The sequence below is a fragment of the Oncorhynchus gorbuscha genome, linkage group LG10 (genome assembly GCF_021184085.1).
Source record: "Oncorhynchus gorbuscha isolate QuinsamMale2020 ecotype Even-year linkage group LG10, OgorEven_v1.0, whole genome shotgun sequence".
In the NCBI taxonomy this organism is placed as follows: domain Eukaryota; kingdom Metazoa; phylum Chordata; class Actinopteri; order Salmoniformes; family Salmonidae; genus Oncorhynchus; species Oncorhynchus gorbuscha.
The window spans coordinates 28,450,177-28,475,685 of NC_060182.1; the positions used below are offsets into that span (position 1 = coordinate 28,450,177).

A 25,509-nucleotide genomic window follows, 5' to 3' on the forward strand; every position below is an offset into this window, starting at 1 on the left:
CCTGTAGCCCAACTGATGCAGCATAGTGGCTATAAAACATGTACATCGGCTGAAGCATGGTGTTTGTCCATCTGCATTTACTCCATTGGACACAACTTCACATGAAAATATAGGGCAGCTGTGCTTCTAGCCTCTAGGCAACTTTGCAGTATTTTGTTTTTTGAGAAACAGCTTCTATCTCAAGGCCATCAGACTGTTAAATAGCCATCACTAGCACCTTAGAAGCAGCTGCCCTATATACATAGACTTGAAGTCACTGGCCACTTTTATAATGGAACACTAGTCACTTTAATAATGCTTACATATTTTGCATTACTCAACTCACACGTATATACACTGTATTATATTCTACTGTATCTTAGTCTATGCAGCTCTGACATTTATTTATTCTTAATTCCATTCCGTTACTTTAGATTTGTGTCTATTGTTGTGAAATTGTTAGATATTACTGCACTGTTCGAACTAGAAACAAGCATTTCGCTACACCCGCATTAACATCTGCTGAACATGTGTATGTGACCAATAAAATTGGATATCCTGATTGTTATTATTAATAATTGTTATATAATTCTGAATTATGATTTACTATATTTGTTTGGTTCTTATTATAAAGTAGGCCTGTCATTGGCCATTTAAGACATCATTGCCTATTTAACCCCTAAAGTCAATGTCCATACTCCCCCCAAAAAACAAATTAGCATAATAATAACAAACAATAAAAAATTAAAATACATCTTTCAGTTTAAGATAGAGATGTTTTTTTTTGCACTTCAGAATCTGCTGTGAAGGGTAACAGAGCTAGATGAGACTTCCCAAAAATCGGCCTTCTCACAAAATCGTCTGTAGCATCCGATCGGTTTGGCCTACAAACTATTATGACCCCTCTATGGGAAATTTAGACTCTCACAAACACAATGGTTGTCCTCAGTTTTGCTCTAAAGTGGATACAGCTGATCTAACTTCCGTCTCTAGTGTCCGAACAGTTTGGGCTACACACTAATATGATGGTGAGACTCTCACGAACATGTCACTTGTATATTGCTCTAGGATGCCCACAGGCCTCACAATACTCATCTGAAGGTACATGTACACCCTTTCGTGCCAAAAATAAGGGGTTAAGTATATATCTATATATATATATATATATATATAAAGGGTAGCTATTTGAGGAACCTCAGATTTGTAATTTGTTTAACACTTTTTTTGGTTACTAAAAATGATTCCATATGTGTTATTTCATAATTCTGATGTCTTCACTATAATTATACAATGTAGAAAATAGTAAAAATAAAGAAAAACCCTGGAATGAGTAGGTGTTCTAAAACTTTTGACCAAAAGTTTGGGGTCACTTAGAAATGAAAGAAAAGCAACTTTTTGGTCTATTAAAATAACACATTTTATCAGAAATACAGTGTAGACATTGTTAATGTTGTAAATGACTATAAAGCTGGAAACGGCTGATTTTTAATGGAATATATACATAGGCGTACAGAGGCTCATTAACAGCAACCATCACTCCTGTGTTCCAATGGCTCCTTGTGTTAGCTAATCCAAGTTTATCATTTTAAAAAGCTAATTGATCATTAGAAAACCCTTTTGCAATTATGTTAGCACAGCTGAAAATGGTTTAAAGAAGCAATAAAACTGGCCTTCTTTAGACTAGTTGAGATATCTGGAGCGTCAGCATTTGTGGGTTCAATTACAGGCTCAAAATGGCCAGAAACAAGTAACTTTCTTCTGAAACTCGTCAGTCTATTCTTGTTGAGACTATAAGACTATTCCATGCGAGAAATTGACAAGAAACTGATCTCGTACAACACTGTGTACTACTCCCTTCACAGAACAGCGCAAATGGGCTCTAACCAGAATCGAAAGAGGTGTGGGAGGCCCCAGTGGCCAACTGAGCAAGAGGACAAGTACATTAGTGTCTAGTTTGAGAAACAGACACCTCACAAGTCCTCAACTTGCAGCTTCATTAAATAGTACCCACAAAACACCAGCCTCAACGTCAACAGTGAAGAGTTGCGACTCCGGGATGCTGGCCTTCTATACAGAGTTGCAAAGAAAAAGCCATATCTCAGAGGAAGATTGGAAAAAGGTGTTATGGACCGACAAATCTAAGTTTGAGGTGATTGGATCACAAAGAAGAACATTTGTGAGACACAGAAAAAATGAAGATGCTGGAGGAGTGCTTGACGCCATCTGTCAAGCATGGTGGAGGCAATGTGATTATCTGGGGTGCTTTGGTGGTGGTAAAGTGGAAGAATCGTACAGGGTAAAAGGAATCTTGAAGGAAGGCTATCACTCCATTTTGCAACGCCATTCCATACCCTGTGGACGGCGGTTAATTGGAGCAAATTCCCTCCTACAACAGGACAATGACCCAAAGCACAGCTCCAAACTATGCAAGAACTATTCAGGGAAGAAGCAGCCAGCTGGTATTCTGTCTATAATGGAGTGGTCAGCACAGTCACCGGATATCAACCCTATTGAGCTGTTGTGGGAGCCGCTTGAGCGTATGGTACGTAAGAAGTGCCCATCAAGCCAATCCAATTTGTGGGAAGTGCTTCAGGAAGCATGGGGTGAAATCTCTTCAGATTACCTCAACAAATCGACAACTAGAATGCCCAAGGTCTGCAAGGCTGTAATTGCTGCAAATGGAGGTTTATTTGACGAAAGCAAAGTTTGAAGGACACAATTATTAGTTAAATTAAAAAAGAATTATTTATAACCTCGTCAACATCTTGCCTATATTCCTATTCATTTTGCAACTCATGTCATGTGTGTTTTAATGATAAACATGGTAATTTCTAAGTGACCACATACTTTTGAACGGTAGTATATCATTTGAATTATAAGAAAGGAAGACGTTCCTAATTAAACACTATTGCTTTGTGTGTGTATGTGTGTTTGGACAAGGTTTCACAATGGGAGCCAAAAGCAGTAAGGGAGAACCTTGTCTACCCGTTCCGTTGATTGGACCGGTGAAGGTACTGGCAGATAAATGGGGCAGGGACATTCTGGTACAGGTACCGCTCTGGCACAAAGTAGCATATTTTCCCATAAAAAGGCACATTGAGTGAAGTTTTATTAGCAGAATGTAGAAACAAGTTAGAGAAGTTTGAGGAAACCAAGAAAGGCAAGAAATGTCAAATAGATTGGGGCAAGTTTAGAAAGTGGGAGAGGGAAGCCGAAAGACAGGAAAGTTAAAGGAATATTGGTGAAAGAAAGTAAGAAGAAGAAACAGGGATGTTGATGATAATGACTTTCCACCCCCCTATTATACCCCTGTATCCACTGCACCAGCCCTGGTTGTCCGACAGCAGCTCGCTAAGCTGTCACCCCAGCCGCAGCTCTACCCCCAACAAGACCTGATACAATTGCGGGACCAGCAAACCGCTAGGAGGTGGCCCATGAGCAGTGGAAATCCGTTCCATACACATCAACTCTGGCTTGGACGATGGACAGAGGGGAAGAGGAAGGGGTAGAAGAAAGGGGGGGAGCCAGTGCTGACGGACAGGCTGGACGACAACCACTACTGGGTAGGAACTGCTTGTTACAACAGGAAAGGAGGTACATTTCGCCAGAACATGTTGAAACGAATCTAACTAACAGGGGGCAGCGGGGGAATGTTGGAAAACTGGACCTCCACCGAAAACAACCCTTTTCAACCCACATATGGACTGACACAAGGTAGAGACAATTGACACCCTTGGATAGCATTTCAAGATTTGTTTAAACCCCCGTGAGGAGCCGATGGTTTGTTTTTTCGTCAATGGTGAGTTAATCCATTTTCTAGTAGATACTGGCGCTGCAATGTCCGTCATAAACTCTAAATCTATGTCCGAACCTCCAATGCCAAATGAATCAGTCAGCACTGTGGGAGCCTCAGGAGTGACTATAAAAGAGTTGCTCACGATGCCTCTACCTGTTAAAGTTGATAACACATACATCAATTAATTTACTCTGCATGTTGTCCTGTAAACTTGTCAGGAAGAGACCTTTCTGTAAATTGGGGATTAATATTCTTTGCAAAGGAAAAGGCCTCAGTGTTGTACAGCCTCGTGAGACATGTCATCTCATGATGCTGTTCGACACGGTTTCAACATGTGATTGGTACTATGCATGGGACATACAGGATATTGAGCGGTCACATTATGACTCTATTGGCAAAATTTTCTCAACTGCTGGCAGCTGTTGGAAACAGAAAGGCAGTTATGTCACAGACTGGCTTACATTGCACTGCAAATTTCTCACCATTGACAAGAGATGTATATTATGAACAGAATTGGCTGACAGGGACCATACCCAAAGACAGCCTACTGTGCACGAACATGTATAGTGGGCCCCAATTTTGCACTCTGAGTGTTAAATTGATATATTAACTATATGCCAACTACCCAACGTTCATTATTTATGTCATTCTTAGCTTAGATAAATGGTATAGTCATTGTGCGTTTCAATGAACATTGTAAAATCAGGTGCTTCGTAAACTTGCTCTGGCTATCTGCTCCGAGCGCAGATTAACTGTTGTATTCACTAATGCTCAACACCCGTTGGAACATGGCCGGTATGTAATTGTATTCGAACACAGCTTGGGTATGTGAGTATGTTGATCAAATTTGTACGCATGCTTTGACGGGAGGTTTGAAACATTTTTCATTGGAATGAAATAGTAAAGGAGGTTGAGTAGAATCCAATTCCGCTCTCTTGGCAGCCGTGTGTGTGGTTAATACAGTCACAGTGAAAGTCACCCTGTTTAAGGTGTGGGGCCGTTGGTCATTGGAAAAGTGAGTAGAGGCAATAGAGTTGAAATTGGCTAAATGGCCAAAAGTCTTCAAAAGTGTTTTCCCACGATTGCATTAAGAATTGTTGTGCATTGACCGCTTGTCAAAATACATGTTTTCCTCCGCCTTGGAGTATTTCTCTCACATAGAACACACAGGCTGACCAGGTAAATAGGTCAACTATTCTACTATGGAGTTGTCTGATTTAGTTTTAATAACAATAGGCTACATGCGAAAAATAGTAGCACTGGAAAGTTGCATTCTGAGTGATGAAGTATAGGCTTTGAACTGCTTTGCCAGCAGCTACACACCACTGTTGAGTTGAGCGTCGCGCGGTGATGCGCATTATAGACTAATTCCTCTTCTGAACATCGGAGTGTCAGCAACAATTATGCATATCAGTTCAGAGCACACAGCGTAACAGAAAAAATAAAATATTTGAGAATACATTTGGGAATATATTTCGTAGAACAGACAAGCTTCTATATTAGGCCATTTACAAATGTAATATACTCAACAGTACATTAGTATAGTGCCTTCAGAAAGTATTCATACCCCTTATTCCACATTTTGTTGTGTTACAGCCTGAAATCGAAATTAATTAAATATATTTTTCCTCACCCATTTACACACAGTACCCATAATGACAAAGTGAAAACATGTTTTTACACATTTTAGCAGATTTATTGAAAATGAAATATCTAATTCACTTCTTAAGTATTCACACCCCTGAGTCAATACATGTTAGAGTCACCGTTGGCAGCGATTACATAAAGTTAATTTCTTTGCCACATGTTTTGCAGTTTTATTTTAGTGCCTTATTTGCAAAAAGGATGCATGTTTTGTAATATTTTTATTCTGTACAAGCTTCCTTTTCACTTTGTCATGTAGGTTAGTATTGTGGAGTAAATACAATGTTGTTGATCTAACCTCAGTGTTCTCCTATCACAGCCATTAAACTTTGTAACTGTTTTAAAGTCACCATTGGTCTCATTGTGAAATTGCTGAGCGGTTTCCTTTCTCTCCGGCAACTGAGTTAGGTGTGTCTTTGTAGTGACAGGGTGTATTTATACACCATCAAAAGTGGAATAACAACTTCACCATGATCAAAGAGATATTCAATGTTTGCTTTTAAATGTTTGTACCCATCTACAAATTAGGTGCCTTTCTTTGCGAGGGATTGTAAAACCTCCCTGTTCTTTGTGGTTGTATCTGTGTTTGAAATTCACTGCTCGACTGAGGGACCTTACAGATAATTGTGTGTGTGTGGGGTACAGAGATGAGGTAATCATGCAACTTAGTATGTGACGTATTAAGAACATTTTTACTCCTGAATTTATTTAGGCTTGCCATCACAAAAGGGTTGAATGCTTATTCACTCTAGACATTTCAGCTTTTCATTTTTTATTAATTTGTAAACAATTCTAAAAACAAAATTCCACTTTGACATTATGGGGTAATTATGTGAAGGCCAGTGACACAACATCTCAATGTAATCCATTTTAAATTCAGGATGTAACAACCAAATGTGGAAAAAGTCAAGGGATGTGAATACTTTCTGAAGGCACTGTACTGTATATGTGACTGACCATGAGGAAGACCCAGGCAGGAATGAGCATAATGACTGCAGCTGCACTGGTGTAGAACTGCAGATCTGGAGGGCTAAACAGGACACAGGAACAAGTATTTTATTCAGTACAGTTTCACATACTATAATCTACAGTAAACATCAAATTCCTCAACTCCTCACATTATTTACACATCTGTTAATACACACTGATGTATTGTGCTTTTTTATTCCTATGATACAATTAAACAGGTATTTTAATCTAGTACAGGATATACAACTGGCATAACAGGCCTACATTCATTTACTAAAATATGGAGGAACTAAAAACAACTTACCTGAATTTGTAGGTGTCTCCACTTAGTAGCTTCTTTGAAAAAACATTCTGTAAACTGAAATAGGAATATGAAGAGATCAATGAAAACATGTGGTGTTACATTGCCTTAGAAAAGACAAAACTGTGAAATGTGAGAAAAGTTATCAATGCTGGTACCATTGTGTGCGTGTGTGTGTGTGTGTCTCTACCAGTCCATGATGTTGGTGGAGAGGGCTGCACGTGGGTACTATTGTGTTACTGTGTGTGTGTGTGTGTGTGTGTGTCTACCAGTCCATGATGTTGGTGGAGAGGGCTGCGGAGAAGCCCAGCATGTTGAAACTGATCTCTGTTGCAGTGCAGAGGGCCAGACCAGCCATGACAGGAAAGAGGGACAGGTTCACCCACATACCTACAGTAGTTTACGCACACGCACACACACACACACACACACACACACACACACACACACAGTCAGCTATCTGCACAACACTTAAGGACATAGTCATACTTCATTAATAAGTGCATCGATGACGTCATCCCCACATTAACCGAACATACATATCCCAATCAAAAGCCATGGATTACTGGCAGAATTCACACTGAGCTAAAGGCTAGAGCTGCCGCTTTCAAGGAGTGGGACACTAATCTGGACGCTTTTAAGAAATCCCGTTACGAACTCCGATGAGCCATCAAACAGGCAAAGCATCAGTAACGGACTAAGATCGAATCCTGCAAAGTTGGCTCTTTAAAATCTTTATTTAACCAGGTAAGCTAGTTGAGAACAAGTTCTCATTTACAGCTGCAACCTGGCCAAGATAAAGTAAAGCAATGCGACAGAAACAACAACACAGAGTTACATGGAATAAACTAGTGTACAGTCAATAACACAATAGAAAAAAATAGTGTATATACAGTGTGTACAAATGCCATGAGGAGGTATGGCAATACATAGGCCATAGTAGCAAAGTAATTACAATTTAGCAGATTAACACTGGAGTGATAGATGAGCAGATGGTGTGCAAAAGAGCAGAAAAGTAAATAAAAACAATATGGGGATGAGGAAGGTAGATTGGGTGGGCTATTTACAGATGAACTATGTATAGCTGTAGCGATCGGTTAGCTGCTCAGATAGCTGATGTTTAAAGTTAGTGAGGGAAATGTAAGTCTCCAGCTCCAGTGATTTTTGCTATTCGTTCCAGTTACTGGCAGCAGAGAACTGTAAGGAAAGGCGGCCAAAGGAAGTGTTGGCTTTGGGGATGACAAGTGAGATATACCTGCTGGAGTGCGTGCTACGGGTGGGTGTTGTTATCGTGACCAGTGAGCTGAGATGAGGCGGCGCTTTACCTAGCATAGACTTGTAGATGACCTGGAGCCAGTGGGTCTGGCGACGAATATGTAGCGAGGACCAGCCGACTAGAGCATACAGGTCGCAGTGGTGGGTGGTATAAGGCGCTTTGATAACAAAACGGATGGCACTGTGAGACTGCATCCAAGTTGCTGAGTAGAGTATTGGAAGCTATTTTGGAGATGACATTGCCGAAGTCGAGGATCGGTAGGATAGTCAGTTTTACTAGGGTACGTTTGGCGGCGTGAGAGAAGGAGGATTTGTTGCGAAATAAAAAGAAGATTCTAGATTTGATTTTGGATTGGAGATGTTTGATATGAGTCTGGAAGGAGAGTTTACAGTCTAGCCAGACACCTAGGTATTTGTAGTTGTCCACGTATTCTAGGTCAGAACCGTCTTGAGTAGTGGTGCTAGTCTTACACTCGTCGGATGTGGCAGGGATAGCAAACTATCAAGGAATACAAAGGGAAACCCAGCAGCCCGGTGATGCGAGCCAACCAGACGAGCTAAATGGCTCGCCTGGCAATTTTCAAAGATCTTCAGGTTTTTTTTTGCAATTTCTCGTTTGGAATAGCCTTAAATTTCTCCGAACAAGAATAGACTGATGAGGTTCAGAAGAAAGTTCTTTGTTTCTGGCCATTTTGAGCCTGTAATTGAACCCACAAATGCTGATGCTCCAGATACTCAAATAGTCTAAAGAAGGCCAAATGTATTGCTTCTTTAAATCACCGCAACAGTTTTCAGCTGTGCTAACATAATTGCAAAAGGGTTTTTTAATGATCAATTAGCCTTTTAAAATGATAAACTTGGATTAGCTAACACAGGGAGCCATTGGAATACAGGAGTGATGGTTGCTAATAATGGGCCTCTGTACGCTGTTGGATTCTGGGTAAACTTTGAACATTACTATACCAGAGACATGATAGATCAGAAGTAATACTATAGTATCTGCGGGGTGATAGAGCATGGTTGTTACATCAGAAGTTAATGGTTATCTGTAGGAGACAGATGGCTTTGGAATGTGCTGGGTGGACGGAAAGAAGTCACAGGAGTGCTATAGGTGATACGGGTGGAGAGCTTTGGATTAGACATCAAGGGGGTTGAGGTCAGGTCACCTTAAGGGAGACAGAACAGTTTATTACTCTATCACTTCATCTTCCTGTCAGACCATAAAACATAAGGATTGGAGAGAAGGAGGAGTGTTTAAATTGGAGTGGTGGAAATGTGATGTCTGAATGCAGCTGTATCGACCCTTTGGGAAGAATTAAACTTGTTAAGCTTTTCTAGTGTCCGTCGAGTTACTTAGTCTAAAAATAATAACCTAACAACGCCTATGTAGATATTCCATTAAAATCATATGTTTTCATCTACAATAGTCATTTACAACATTAACAATGTCTACACAGTATTTCTGATCAATTTGATGTTATTTTAATGGACAACATTTTTTGCTTTTCTTTCAAAGTGACTCCAAACTTTTGAACGGTAGTGTGTGTGTGTGTGTGTGTGTGTGTGTGTGTGTGTGTGTGTGTGTGTGTGTGTGTGTGTGTGTGTGTGTGTGTGTGTGTGTGTGTGTGTGTGTGTGTGTGTGTGTGTGTGTGTGTGTGTGTATATACAGTGGGGAGAACAAGTATTTGATACACTGCTGATTTGGCAGGTTTTCTAACTTACAAAGCATGTAGAGGTCTGTAATATTTGTCATAGGAACACTTCAACTGTGAGAGACGGAATCTAAAACAAAAATACAGAAAATCACATTGTATGATTTTTAAGTAATTAATTTGCATTTTATTGCATGACATAAGTATTTGATACATCAGAAAAGCAGAACTTAATATTGATACAGAAACCTTTGTTTGCAATTACAGAGATCATACGTTCCTGGAGTTCTTGACCAGGTTTGGACACACTGCAGCAGGGATTTTGGCCCACTCATCCATACCCTTCAGGTTTCGGGTCTGTCGCTGGGCAATACGGACTTTCAGGTCCCTCCAACGATTTTCTATTGGGTTCAGGTCTGGAGACTGGCTAGGCCACTCCAGGACCTTGAGATGCTTCTTACGGAGCCAATCCTTAGTTGCCCTGGCTGTGTGTTTCGGGTCATTGTCATGCTGGAAGACCCAGCCACGACCCATCTTCAATGCTCTTACTGAGGGAAGGAGGTTGTTGTCCAAGATCTCGCGATACATGGCCCCATCCATCCTCCCCTCAATATGGTGCAGTCGTCCTGTCCCCTTTGCAGAAAAGCATCCCGAAAGAATGATGTTTCCACCTCCATGCTTCACGGTTGGGATGGTGTTCTTGGGGTTGTACTCATCCTTCTTCTTCCTCCAAACACGGCGAATGGACTTTAGACCAAAAAGCTCTATTTGTCTCATCACACCACATGACCTTCTCCCATTCCTCCTCTGGATCATCCAGATGGTCATTGGCAGACTTCAGACGGGCCTGGACATGCGCTGGCTTGAGCAGGGGGACCTTGCGTGCGCTGCAGGATGTTAATCCATGACGGCGTAGTGTGTTACTAATGGTTTTGTTTGAGACTGTGGTCCCAGCTCTCTTCAGGTCATTGACCAGGTCCTGCCGTGTAGTTCTGGGCTGATCCTTCACCTTCCTCATGATCATTGATGCCCCACAAGGTGAGATCTTGCATGGAGCCACAGAACGACGGTGATTGACCGTCATCTTGAACTTCTTCCATTTTCTAATAATTGCGCCAACAGTTGTTGCCTTCTCACCAAGCTGCTTGCCTATTGTCCTGTAGCCCATCCCAGCCTTGTGCAGGCCTACAATTATATCCCTGATGTCCTTACACAGCTATCTGGTCTTGGCCATTGTGGAGAGATTGAAGTCTGTTTGATTGAGTGTGTGGACAGGTGTCTTTTATACAGGTAACGAGTTCAAACAGGTGCAGTTAATACAGGTAATGAGTGGAGAACAGGAGGGATTCTTAAAGAAAAACTAACAGGTCTGTGAGAGCCGGAATTCTTACTGGTTGGTAGGTGATCAAATAGTTATGTCATGCAATAAAATGCAAATTAATTCATTAAAAATCATTCAATGTGAATTTCTGGATTTTTGTTTTAGATTCTGTCTCTCACGGTTGAAGTGTACCCATGATAAAAATGACAGACCTCTACATGCTTTGTAAGTAGGAAAACCTGCAAAATCGTCAGAGTATCAAATACTTGTCTCCCCACTGTGTGTGTGTGTGTGTGTGTGTGTGTGTGTGTGTGTGTGTGTGTGTGTGTGTGTGTGTGTGTGTGTGTGTGTGTGTGTGTACCCACACACAGCCTTCGGAAAGTATTCAGACTCCTTGACCTTTTCCACATTTTTGTTACGTTACAGCCTTATTCTAAAATGTATTAAATTGTTTCTTCCCTTCCCCAATCTACCCACAATAACCCTAATTTATTTCAAATAAAAAAAACAGAAAAATTACATTTACATAAGTATTCAGATCCTTTACTCAGTACTTTGTTGAAAGACCTTTGGCAGCGATTACAGCCTTGAGTCTTCTTGGGTATGACGCTACAAGCTAGACACACCTGTATTTGGGGAGTTTCTCCCATTCTCTGCAGATCTTCTCAAGCGCCGTCAGGTTGGATGGGGAGCGTTGCTGCACAGCTATTTTCAGGGCTCTCCAGAATTGTTAGATTGGGTTTAAGTCCAGGCTCTGGCTGGGCCACTCAAGGACATTCAGAGACTTGACCCAAAGCCACTCCTGCGTTCTCTTGGCTGTGTTCTTCAGTCTGAGATCCTGAGCGATGTGGAGCAGGTTTTCATCAAGGACTGCTCTGTGCGTTGCTCCGTTAATCTTTCCCTCGATCCTGACTAGTCTCCCAGTCCCTGCTGCTGAAAAACATCCCCACAGCATGATGCTGACACCACCATGTTTCACCGTAGGGATGATGCCAGGTTTCCTACAGATGTATTGCTTGGCATTCAGGCCAAAGAGTTAAATCTTGGTTTCATCAGACCAGAGAATCTTGTTTCTCATGGTCTGAGAGTCTTTAGGTACCTTTTGGCAAACTCCAAGTGGGCTGTCATGTGCCTTTTACTGAGGAGTGGCTTCTGTCTGGCCACTCTACCATAAAGGCCTGATTGGTGGAGTGCTGCAGAGATGGTTGTCCTTCTGGAAGATTCTATCTCCACAGAGAAACTCTAGAGCGCTGTCAGAGTGACCATCCGGTTCTTGGTCATCTCCCTGACCTAGGCCCTTCTCCCACAATTGCTCAGTTTGGAAGGGCGGCCAGCTCTAGGAAGAGTCTTGGTGGTTCCAAACTTCTTCCATTTAAGAATGATGGAGGCTACTGTGTTCTTGGGCACCTTCAATGCTGCATTTTGTGGTACTCTTCCCCGGATCTGTGCCTGAACACAATCCTGTCCCGGAGCTCTACAGACAATTCCTTCGACCTCATGGCTTGGTTTTTGCTCTGACATGCACTGTCAACTGTGGGACCTTATATAGACAGGTGTGTGCCTTTCCAGTTCATGTCCAATCAATTTAAATTTACCACAGGTGGACTCCAATAAAGTTGTAGAAACACATCAAGGATGATCAATGGAAACAGGATGCACCTGAGCTCAATTTCAAGTCTCATAGCAAAGGGTCTGAATACTTATGCAAATAAGGTATGTTTATTATTTTTAATACATTTGCTAACATTTCTAAAAACCTGTTTTCGCTTTGTCATTATGGGGTATTGTGTGTACATTGATAAGGCTTTTTTTTATATAATCCATTTTATAATAAGGCTGTAATGTAACAAAATGTGGAAAAAGTCAAATGCACTGCATCTACCTCTATTACCTCGTACCCCTGAACATCAACTCGGTACTGGTACCTCGTATATAGAAAAGTTATCCTTACTCATTGTGTATTTATTCCTTGTGTTATTGTCTTTTTTAATTTCTCTCTCTGCATTGTTGGGAAGGGCCCGTAAGTAAGCATTTCACTGTTGGTCTATACCAATTGTTTACGAAACGTGACAAATACAATTTGATACTAGAGAAAGGAATGTTTACAGAATGAAACCCTGACAGAATCCTAAGAACATAATGAAGTGTGCATATAAGGGGATAGTGAAGGGTTTTCTGGATTGGAACTCAGCCAGGCACTTCACTGTGTGTGTATGTCCTTTACCTGTGTATTCCCCCAAGATCAGCCTTGACATGATGACAGTGAAGATGGGCGCAGAGCTCTTCACCGTCTCGGCAAAGGAAACGGCCACATTCTTCAGGCTCACCAGACCCAGCACCACACTGGTGAACCTACAGAATGGAACAGGTCAGTGGCATTCAGACCAGAAGACAATGACACACTACATCCACTCTGAACCTGAACCTCTGCTACAAAGTCTGTTTCAATTTTCCAGATTGTCAAACTGTTTACCTGTAATGATAGGAGCTGATATTGAGGTGCAGCATCTCACTTCCCTAAAATATACCCATTTAGTGCCAATTTAAGTTCAACAACCATTTTGGCAGCACTGATACTTCTACTATGGAAACAACACTCAAATGATCTCAAAATAAACATTGATCAATTAACATTAGCCATTACGGAAATAAAAGCTAGTTATGTATTAGTCCAACTTAACAAAAGGAAACAAACCAACCAAATAACTTAAACAATGCAGCTGAAAATAGAGTCATTGGCATACAGACCCACCTCATGAGCCCCACAAACAGCATGATCATGAGGAAGTTGGGGGGGTACTCAGTCCTGGACTTGTGCTGGTATAGGCAGCAAGGCACATACATCTTCAGAAAGCCTATGATGGTGGTGGAGACCATTTGAACAGCGCCTACAAATCAGTTAAAACCAATAAACCATGGTACAACAACATGTAGGAATTGAGTCATCTACCCCTGAGGCCCTTAGTACACTGATTAGAATTAACCAACTATCCTCTATTGATTGGAGTATTGACAATTTGAAATTGAGTGTGTGTGTATGTGTGTATATATATGTGTGTGGATGCCTGTTCCTTACCCAGCATGCTTGGCTCCCCCTCTAGCAGAGATAGGATGTACTTGTTGAGGAAAAGTGTGCAGAAGCTGAAGAAATACCACAGGCCCAGGTAGACCAGCGACTTGGAGTTCCACACCCCTGAATCTGCCTCTATTATCGTGGTCTCTGTGATGGTGATCTTCAGCACGTGTTCTCCCGGCATGCTCTCGCTGCGTGCCAGCACCACACGCTCCTGCCTGCTTCGAAACGGCGAAAGGAACCGCCACAGGGAATGTCTCCCAGCCCAACCGTTGGACGCCATGAAGCACAGCGCCCGAGGATCCACTGACCAGGATCCAGCAGGCACAAATACAGAGAGGAGGGGGAGGGGACTGGTGGAGAGGACCGGTCAGTCCATCGTCAGTCTATCCAACGGTGTGTTCAGCATGACTGTAGAACTGGTGGTCTCTGCAACACAGCTAAAACACAAGGAATGAATATAGTTGACAGTCTTCTAGCATTATGCCATTTTTAAATAATCCTAAAAGGGATCAAAGTTACTTAACCCATATGCAGTCTTTACTGATTTTCTAAACGATACACTAGACATTGAAGGCAATACTGCTGGGCACAAACTTCTAACAGCGCAAACCAAGAGTCAGATCCACAAGACATGGCTATTAAAAGCCATGAGTGGTGAGTAGGGTTGCAAAGGGTCGGACATATTTCGAAAAATTTAAGGCAATTCTAGGTCTTGTGGCATAATTTGGTTAAATTATCCCCAATTCAATGGAATTGCAACCCTATGCATGTGCAGTGCACTCTCAAGATCTTGCACACTAATGAGATGCTATTGAGCCCACACTACTACACTGTCTGAGCCAAGGACTACATGCTTTCTGGTTAGTTTTGATTACAATACTGGCTGGGGTGAATATATTTTATAGGACATACATGATTTTTTTGTTAACTAGTAAATTGTAGCCTACAGCAAAGTGTGTTTAAATAATTCCTCATTTGTTAACAATTTCTGCTAGTTAGTTTTTGCTACCATGTGGGTTTTTAGCTTGCTTGAGCCTGCTAACTGAGGAGTGTTAATTCACCTGTTTCCATACATTTTTCATTGTAAAACATGCATCTGACAAAGGAGTTGTTTAATCAAACTTTTCCAATCTTCATAGGAAAACGCCACGGGTCTCTATCTGATGTATGGAGACATTTCACTGCAGCTAATGTAGAAGGAAAAGCGGTGTATATTTGCAGATACTGGGCCAAAGCATATGTGAAGAATGCAACAAAGATGTGGAATCATCAGGCCAAGTGCATAAAGTTCCCTCAACGCTCACAACAAGCAACCTCTGATAAAAGTCAGTCTACATCTATTCGAGGTGAAAATGATGAATCAGACACCTTATCGATAGTAACAGCTAATGGTCCTCCTGTAAGTTTTTTTTTACTCAATGGAGGAACTGCACATGGGGACAAAGATTGTACTTTTTGGAGTAATGTCCTCTTGTCTGATAATACAAAAATAGAACTGTTTGGTCATAATGACAATCGTTATGTTTGGAATCAAAATGGGTAGGCTTGCAAGTCGAAGAACACCATCCCAACCGTGAAGCACTGGGGTGGCAGCATCATGTTGTGGGGGTGATTTGCTGCAGAAGGGACTGGTGCACTTCACAAAATAGATAGCATCATGAGAAAGGAAGAGTATGTGGATATATTTAAGCAACATCTCAAGACATCAGTCAGGAAGTTAAAGCTTGGTCGCAAATGGGTCTTCCAAATGGACAATGACCCCAAGCATACTTCCAAAGTTGTGGAAAATGGTTTAAATCCCTGTGGATTGATGAGAAATTGAAAAATGGTGTGGTTGAGAGGGATGAGGCAAAAGGAATGGCAAATAAGCCTGGCTGTACAAATGTTTGGCAAACATATTGCAAATTGAGAAATCATCTAAAATAAACTGAATAAAAAGAAGAAACTACACAATGAAACCAAGATAAATGACAAAGAATGATAGTAAAAAGTTTTGGAGCACCTTAAATGAAATTCTGGGGAAAAAAGCAAACTCAGCTCCATTATTCATTGAATCAGATGGCTCATTCATCACAAAACTGGCTGATATTTCCAACTACTTTAATGATTTTTTCATTGGCAAGATTAGCAAACATAGGCATGACATGCCAGCAACAAACGCTTACATTACAAATCCAAGTATATCTGACCAAAGCATTGGAATTTTGAATTCTGTTTAAGTGCGTGTGGAAGAGGTGAAGAAATAACTGTTGTCTACAAGCCACTGGGATCTGAAAATTAGGATAATAGCGAACAATATTACCACTCCTATTTGCCATATTTTCAATTTAAGTCTACAGTGGTTCCTCCTTTAAAAGTTGTGTCATACCGCGGCGCACCCGGAGTTCTGCTGCAGCAGCATTCTGTGGCACGTCATTTCATTCTCAGCCATTTCTTCTGTTACTGCAATATATTGCTAGTTTGACCACCAGAGGGCATCTTTGAGAAGCATTTGATAGTATTTTTTATTGGCATTACCAGAGAATGTAAAACCTTTTTTGTAATAACATAGTTTGGGATTGATTTTAAGAAATGTGGCTTAATTAATTTGATTCATATTATGGTGTTTCCATTCAGAGAAAAAAACGAAACCCTGAGGGTTTCCGTTAGGATAGAATGGTAAAATATGGCCCTGTACAACGTGATTGTCGGGAGTAGGCTACAGGATTGGAGGATTCTAAATGGTTTACCTTCATGAGACAACTTTGTTCCAATATTTCTGTAAATCAGTGACATTTATTCCCATAGTAATTTGTTATGGATCCATAACTAAATCAACATCTGCATTTTGAAAGAGTATTTTTTTATCTTTATTTTATTAACGAAAGTAATCACGTCAATAAACGTTGGGTAGTTAGTTAGCCTGTAGTTAGTATACTGGTAAGTTTGATGTATAACTACTAACGTTAGGTAGCTAGCTAACATACTGGTACATACTGCTGTAATAATATGCTATGTGGTTTGAAAGGACAGCGTAGCTAACAAATTGACAGCAAACATAACGTGTAAGGTAACTTATTTGAAAAGTCATTACTTTATTACATTGAGTAGCAAGCTACCCCTTGGTCGTTAGGGCAAATCTGGTCTGTGATAGGGGGAGGGGGGTTTCACACCTAGCTCAGCTATTAGACTATTCTTTAGTAAAAGGTTGAATAGTCTATTGTTCAATTATTTAGCCCCCCACCCCAATTTGCAACAAATTGTTGTTCCCATCTCATTCCTTTCCCTCTTTTACTCGTCATCATTCAGTGGCTCGTTGCGGGTGTGCTGGCAGGATATGGCAGCATCTTCGGTTGTGCGTCAAGAATTCTACATACAGTAGCACGTTTGTATGAAGATGTGGTTATTCACAGGCAAATTGTTATATGCTATAGAGGTACATTTGTGTATTTTTGTCAAGAGCAAAAAAAAGTTTTATTTTTTTCCAATCACAAATAATTGTTATGAAAGCAACTTTTCTCCGACACAAAGGAGAAGCAGCACTGGGCTGTTTTGATATATTCTAAAATTGACATCTGCTGCTTTAGACTGAACAGTCATATCTCAGTTATTGTTTTCATATCTATAAATAAATAGGCTGTTTTCTTTACTTTCAGAGAGCGAGATGATCAAGAGGTGGAACATGTAGATATTGCCAGATGTTCACTGTCTGAGGAACAGGCCGTGGAAGCTTTATCGCTGGCCAAAGTGTCCATAACTGCTCTGTGTTCTTTTTCCCCATCTCTGCCTGTCTTGTTGTACATGGAACCTGTCTCACATGCATTCATTTAAAAAACCTTAAGATGTAAATCTGAAAATTAGCAGCTAACACCACAAACACAGCCATTTTCACTGGACTATCTGCTGCTATCTGTTGCTGCCAGGTCATGATTTCCCTGGGGGTTAGCCTTGTAATAACCAAGTGGTGAGACACATAGCCCTCTATATTTAAATGTTTCAGGTACACTCAGATAGAAGATACTGTATGCGACGCAGACACCTATTGACATTATCTGTTTTTCAACATAAAGTACTCTGTAGCCACTCAGTGTGGACACCAGGTGAGACCACACACACACACACACACACACACACACACACACACACACACACACACACACACACACACACACACACACACACACACACACACACACACACACACACACACACACACACACAGTCTCTCTTCTTCACTTCATCCCTCTCCCCCTTCTCCCTAAATCCTCTAGGTTTTATCAGCTGTTTTGGTGATCCCCTCCCGCATCTGAACTGTCTGACACAGACGGCACAGCATGATCATAGGTGAGATGTCACTTGGTCGGGTCAACAGGAATATTATTAAAGAAATGCTTTACATTGAAATACAGACAGAGATGTAGTAGTCCGAGTGACTGACCGTGTTAGAATATAAAAACAAAGCTTAAATCATGCTCTCTCTGTATTCATCTGTCACTTGTCTGCAGGTATGTTTTGATGTGCGAGAGAAAGCCAGTCCCATCATCGCCACCTCACCTGCTCTTAAAATAACCTTCGGGCCAACTGGGGGCCCAAGGCTGGTTAGGAGACACCGCAATTGTGAAGAACTGAGAGAATATTAGGGTAGCACTGTAATTCATTAATCATATGCTGTCTACCGCTGTTCTTAACTCTTTCCCTTTCTGTCTTCTACACCCCTCTCCCCACCTCGTCTTTCTTCCTCAATTTATATGTGCATTGAAGTACAGATTGAACTTGTATTTATAATATACCAATTATCATAATTATAATGCATTTATAACACCTGGATAATGAACTTCTTTCAATAAAGCGTTTCACGGATGGGATCACGTGACCCTTGAACGAGATGGCCGCATGAACTAAGAGCTCCGCACAAGTAGTTTCCAATTCCTAATCTTACCTCCACTCCAAGTTCACACGCATTTAGCTTTAGTAAGAAAAAGTCATGGCGGCTACAAAAGGCGACACTACAGGTGACATTTTTACCCGGACTCGAGTATTAGCGACGGAAAAAGCCTCCAAGAAGAAGCTAGCTTCAGAAAAAACTAGCGCCATTAGCCAGGAGCAAGAGAACCCGCTCCCCCACGAGGCACAGAGAATGCCAACCTCGCACTCTGTCGAAGACATCCTTTCTGAGTTGAGATCTCGACGTACAGAACTAAACACCAAATTAGATGCCATTAACTCTCAGCTCAGCGCGATAGGGGGCAAGGTGACAATCCTGGAAAACGCTTTGCCTGACATCAACAACAAGATAACCATAAACGCGGGGCGCCTGGACGAGGCAGAGGGGCGAATCCTATCCATGGAAAACTTATTGACAGATGCCATGGAAACAATAGCATATGCTAAAAAGAAAATCAAGCATCTGGAAGAGAAAACAGAGGACCTGGAAAACAGGGGGCAAAGGAATAATTGTGTTCTATTCAATCTGGGCGAAAAAGAAGAGGGAAACATGCCACTGATCCGCTACCTGCAAGACAAACTTCCCGAGTGGCTCCACCTGCCCACCGACAGGCCCATAGAACTCGAGAGAGCTCACCGAGCACAGAGGCCCCCACCAGCAGCCAGACAACCACCGCGCCCAATCACCATACGTTTCCTGAGATTCACCGACAAGGAACGAGTCCTACAGGCGGCGAAAAACAACACCATCACAGTGGGAAACGCCAAACTCGCTTTACACCAGGACCTGTCAGCTGGAATACACCGAAAGCGCCGAGAATTTGACGAAGCGAAGAAATACTCCATTGACCGAGGCATCTTCAGGGGATTCAAATACCCAAACGAGCTCAGGATTCTTCACCAAAGAGCCTTGCGACACTTCAAAACTCCCGAAGAGGCAAAACGTTTTTTGAAAGACAATCCTGGCCAATGAGAAACAGACCAATGACTAAATGTGATTAATGCCATTACTAAAGGAGGTAAGACGACATATAGCCGATATCCAGAGACCCACCCCCTAAATGTCATTATAGCCGTCCAATTTATATTTATTTTCCTTTAACTGAGAGGGATGGGCTGTATAGCCTAACCTAGGCCTACTAATGTTTCAGCCTACTTTTATTTCCCTGTTTTTTTGTTGTGGCTATTATTACTTGGGGTTCCCTATGTCCCTTGGGGGAGGTATATGTAGGCTGGGCTATTGATTTTATTTTTCTCCCCTCTTTTACTGTGGTCTGGACGAGGGCAACTGTGTTATTTACTCAATGCGGGGTGGAGAGGATGAGGCATTTCTTTGGTGGGGAGAGGGAGACGTTGTGCGTTGCTAACTGTTCCCGGTTTTTGTTTTATTCGGAACACAGAATTGAGACTGAGCGGGGGGGTAATAGATCCAACGGGATGTGTTGAGTTGTTTGGGAACTCGGCTGGGGTGTTCAGAGATTATTATTTTATGTACACCATTTATTTTCCTTTTATGTGAACGCAGCTGTAATTACTATCCACTTTTACCCAGCGATGACTTGCACTAAAGTTTGATTACTGCTCGATGACGATGACTAGTACCTTAAATCTATTGACATGGAACTGCCATGGTCTAGGGCATGCAATAAAACGAAAAAAGATACTATGTGCTCTAAAAAAGGAAAAAGCAGACATTGCGCTATTACAAGAGACACACGTCTGTGATGCTGAACATGCCAAACTCCGCAGAGCTTGGGTGGGACAGGTGTATTTCTCATCTTTCAAATCAAACAGTAGAGGCACAGCCATACTTATCCATAAAAATGTTCCATTCATAATAGACAAAAACATATCTGATCCGGAGGGGAGATTTATTTTGATAACTGGGTCACTGTATGGTCAACCAATTACTATACTAAACATATACGCCCCTAACACAGATACTCCTGCCTTCATGTCAAAAATTATAACCCTGTTCAATGAGCATTGTGTCTCCTTTGGCGTGGTGGCCGGAGATTTTAATTGTACCCTTAACCCAACCCTAGACAAATCATCTCAAGTCCCCACCACAAATCCTAGATCTGCAAAGATGTTGAACTCTCTTACTAAAGAGATGGGACTGATAGATATCTGGAGAGAGAATAATGGCTCATCTATGGACTATACATACTACTCTAATGTCCATAACACCTACTCCCGTATAGATTACATTTTTATCCCAAAGAGTTTCATAAATTCAGCCACTTGTACAATCGGGCCCATAGCACTATCAGATCACGCCTTTGTCCACCTCCGCTTTGACCTCTGCAAAAACATCCCGAGGTCAAAGAGCTGGAAATTCAACACCTCCATGCTATCAAATGACGAGTTCCATACATTGGTAACTACATGGATAGACAACTACACACAAGACAATAAAGATTCTCCTGTTTCTCCGGCCACAATGTGGGACGCTGCTAAAGCCACACTAAGAGGTCATCTAATTGCATATGCTTCCTCTAAGAAAAAAGCAATGGAAGCACACAGGCTAGATCTTGAGAGGGAGCTGGAATGCTGTGAAAAAAATACATAAACAATCCCTAGACAGCACCTTCTGGAGTCATCTTAAAGCAGCCAAAGCCAAACTGAATTTGGACTACACTCGGGAGATAAAAAAATAAGTTTTCTTTACTAAACAGAAATACCATGAGTATAGCAATAGGCCCAGTAGATTGCTTGCTTACCAATTAAAAAAGGAGCAGTCAGAGCGTACAATCATGGCTATCCGAACAGCAGAGGACGAGGTCACATATGACCCAAAAAAGATCAATTTAACTTTTCATGATTTTTACTGCAAACTATATACCTCTGAGAGAAAACATACAGAGGCAGAACTCCACTCTTTCCTAGAGGGAATCTCGCTACCTAAACTATCAGAGACCGACCAGGAAGATCTCAACTCCCCCTTCACTCATGAGGAGATCCTGGAGGCAATTACCTCCATGCCACCTAATAAGTCCCCAGGCCCAGATGGATTCCCCAGAGAGTTCTACAAAGCTTTTTGGCCCCAGCTCAGCCCTATCTTCATGCCAATGCTGGAGGATTTTTGCAAAAACGGAGTTCTCCCAGACTCAATGCACACAGCTCGCATTAGTGTTGCTAAAAAAGGACAAGGACCCCCTATCCTGCTCGTCCTTCTGGCCCATAAGCTTGTTGGATTTCGACTATAAAATAATTACCAAATTGCTCGCCAAAAGACTAAACACTCTTCTTCCCAAAATAATAAAAGCGGACCAAACTGGATTTATTAGAGACAGATACTCTTCTGATAACATTCACAGTCTTTTTGATATTATTGATCAAGTAAACGCACAAAAGACCCCTGTCCTGCTGGCTTCACTGGATGCTGAGAAGGCGTTTGACAGGATGGAGTGGAGCTTTCTGCTTTCTGTTAGCTTGTCCTGCGTTGCATATAATCCATGCGGTGCCTGTTAATTTATCGAATCACAGCCTACTTCGCCAAACGGGTGATGATTTAACAAGCGTATTTGCAAAAAAAGCACTGTTGTTGCACCAATGTACCTAACCATAAACATCAATGCCTTTCTTAAAATCAATACACAAGTATATTTTTTTAAACCTGCATATTTAGTTAAAAGAAATTCATGTTAGCAGGCAATATTAACTAGGGAAATTGTGTCACTTCTCTTGCGTTCTGTGCAAGCAGAGTCAAGGTATATGCAGCAGTTTGGGCCGCCTGGCTCTTTGCGAACTGTGTGAAGACAAAGACTAATGAATTTGCCAGAATTTTACATAATTATGACATAAGTGACCATATTAATGACCGAAGGCTCGTATTTCTGTGTTTATTATACACTGCTCAAAAAAGTAAAGGGAACACTTAAACAACACAATGTAACTCCAAGTCAATCACACTTCCGTGAAATCAAACTGTCCACCTAGGAAGCAACACTGATTGACAATACATTTCACATGCTGTTGTGCAAATGGAATAGACAACAGTTGGAAATTATAGGCAATTAGCAAGACACCCCCAATAAAGGAGTGGTTCTGCAGGTGGTGACCACAGACCACTTCTCAGTTCTCAGTAGGAGGGCAACAACCCAGCAGCAGGACCGCTACCTCCGCCTTTGTGCAAGGAGGAGCAGGAGGAGCACTGCTAGAGCCCTGCAAAATGACCACCAGCAGGCCACAAATGTGCATGTGTCTGCTCAAACGGTCAGAAACAGACTCCATGAGGGTGGTATGAGGGCCCGACATCCACAGGTGGGGATTGTGCTTACAGCCCAACACTGTGCAGGACGTTTGGCATTTGCCAGAGAACACCAAGATTGGCAAATTTGCCACAGGCACTCTGTGCTCTTCACAGATGAAAGCAAGTTCACACTGAGCACGTGACAGACGTGACAGTCTGGAGACGCCGTGGAGGACGTTCTGCTGCCTGCAACATCCTCCAGCATGACCGGTTTGGCGGTGGGTCAGTCATGGTGTGGGGTGGCATTTCTTTGGGGGGCCGCACAGCCCTCCATGTTCTCGCCAGAGGTAGCCTGACTACCATTAGGTACCGAGATGAGATCCTCAGACCCCTTGTGAGACCATATGCTGATGTGGTTGGCCCTGGGTTCCTCCTAATGCAAGACAATGCTAGACCTCATGTGGCTGGAGTGTGTCAGCAGTTCCTGCAAGAGGAAGGCATTGATGCTATGAACTGGCCCGCTCGTTCCCCAGACCTGAATCCAATTGAGCACATCTGGGACATCATGTCTCGCTCCATCCACCAACGCCACGTTGCACCACAGACTGTCCAGGAGTGGGCGGATGCTTTAGTCCAGGTCTGAGAGGAGATCCCTCAGGAGACCATCCGCCACCTCATCAGGAGCATGCCCAGGCGTTGTAGGGAGGTCATACAGGCACATGGAGGCCACACACACTACTGAGCCTCATTTTGACTTGTTTTAAGGACATTACATCAAAGTTGGATCAGCCTGTAGTGTGGTTTTCCACTTTAATTTTGAGTGTGACTCCAAATTCAGACCTCCATGGGTTGATAAATTTGATTTCCATTGATAATTTGTGTGATTTCGTTGTCAGCACATTCAACTATGTAAAGAAAAAAGTATTTAATAAGAATAGTTCATTCATTCAGATCTAGGATGTGTTATTTTAGTGTTCCCTTTCTTTTTTTGAGCAGTGTATTATAATTAAGTCTATGATATTTGATAGAGCAGTCTGACTAAGCAGTTGTAGGCAGCAGCAGACTCGTAAGCATTCATTCAAACAGCACTTTCCTGCGTTTGCCAGCAGCTCTTCGCAATGCTTGAAGCACAGTGCTGTTTATGACTTCAAGCCTATCAACTCCCGAGATAAGGCTGGCAATACTATAGTGACTATAAGAACATCCAATAGTCAAAGGTAAATGAAATAGAAATGGTATAGAGAGAAATAGTCCTATATAATACAGTGCCTTGCGAAAGTATTCGGCCCCCTTGAACTTTGCGACCTTTTGCCACATTTCAGGCTTCAAACATAAAGATATAAAATTGTATTTTTTTGTGAAGAATCAACAACAAGTGGGACACAATCATGAAGTGGAACAACATTTATTGGATATTTCAAACTTTTTTAACAAATCAAAAACTGAAAAATTGGGCGTGCAAAATTATTCAGCCCCCTTAAGTTAATACTTTGTAGCGCAACCTTTTGCTGCGATTACAGCTGTAAGTCGCTTGGGGTATGTCTCTATCAGTTTTGCACATAGAGAGACTGAAATTATTTCCCATTCCTCCTTGTAAAACAGCTCGAGCTCAGTGAGGTTGGATGGAGAGCATTTGTGAACAGCAGTTTTCAGTTCTTTCCACAGATTCTCGATTGGATTCAGGTATTGACTTTGACTTGGCCATTCTAACACCTGGATATGTTTATTTTTGAACCATTCCATTGTAGATTTTGCTTTATGTTTTGGATCATTGTCTTGTTGGAAGACAAATCTTCGTCCCAGTCTCAGGTCTTTTGCAGACTCCATCAGGTTTTCTTCCAGAATGGTCCTGTATTTGGCTCCATCCATCTTCCCATCAATTTTAACCATCTTCCCTGTCCCTGCTGAAGAAGAGCAGGCCCAAACCATGATGCTGCCACCACCATGTTTGACAGTGGGGATGGTGTGGCTTTTACGCCAAACATAACGTTTTGCATTGTTGCAAAAAAGTTCAATTTTGGTTTCATCTGACCAGAGCACCTTCTTCCACATGTTTGGTGTGTCTCCCAGGTGGCTTGTGGCAAACTTTAAACGACACTTTTTATGGATATCTTTAAGAAATGACTTTCTTCTTGCCACTCTTCCATAAAGGCCAGATTTGTGCAATATACGACTGATTGTTGTCCTATGGACAGAGTCTCCCACCTCAGCTGTAGATCTCTGCAGTTCATCCAGAGTGATCATGGGCCTCTTGGCTGCATCTCTGATCAGTCTTCTCCTTGTATGAGCTGAAAGTTTAGAGGGACGGCCAGGTCTTGGTAGATTTGCAGTGGTCTGATACTCCTTCCATTTCAATATTATCGCTTGCACAGTGCTCC

General features: G+C 41.8%; 1 protein-coding gene across 2 annotated transcripts in view; it reads right to left on the bottom strand.

Annotated features, from left to right (window-relative positions):
• The window catches only part of LOC124045833 (solute carrier family 35 member E2A-like), a 42,797-nt gene that overhangs the window by 12,536 nt on the left and 4,752 nt on the right, over positions 1-25,509 (bottom strand). For both annotated transcript variants that reach the window (XM_046365531.1, XM_046365530.1), the window contains exons 2-7: positions 14,014-14,450; positions 13,690-13,825; positions 13,162-13,289; positions 6,959-7,079; positions 6,693-6,746; positions 6,377-6,449 (exon numbers count right to left, since the gene is read on the bottom strand). In XM_046365531.1, the coding sequence (XP_046221487.1) occupies positions 6,377-6,449; positions 6,693-6,746; positions 6,959-7,079; positions 13,162-13,289; positions 13,690-13,825; positions 14,014-14,293 (792 nt within the window). In that variant the 5' untranslated portion in view covers positions 14,294-14,450. The remainder of the gene's footprint in view (positions 1-6,376; positions 6,450-6,692; positions 6,747-6,958; positions 7,080-13,161; positions 13,290-13,689; positions 13,826-14,013; positions 14,451-25,509) is intronic.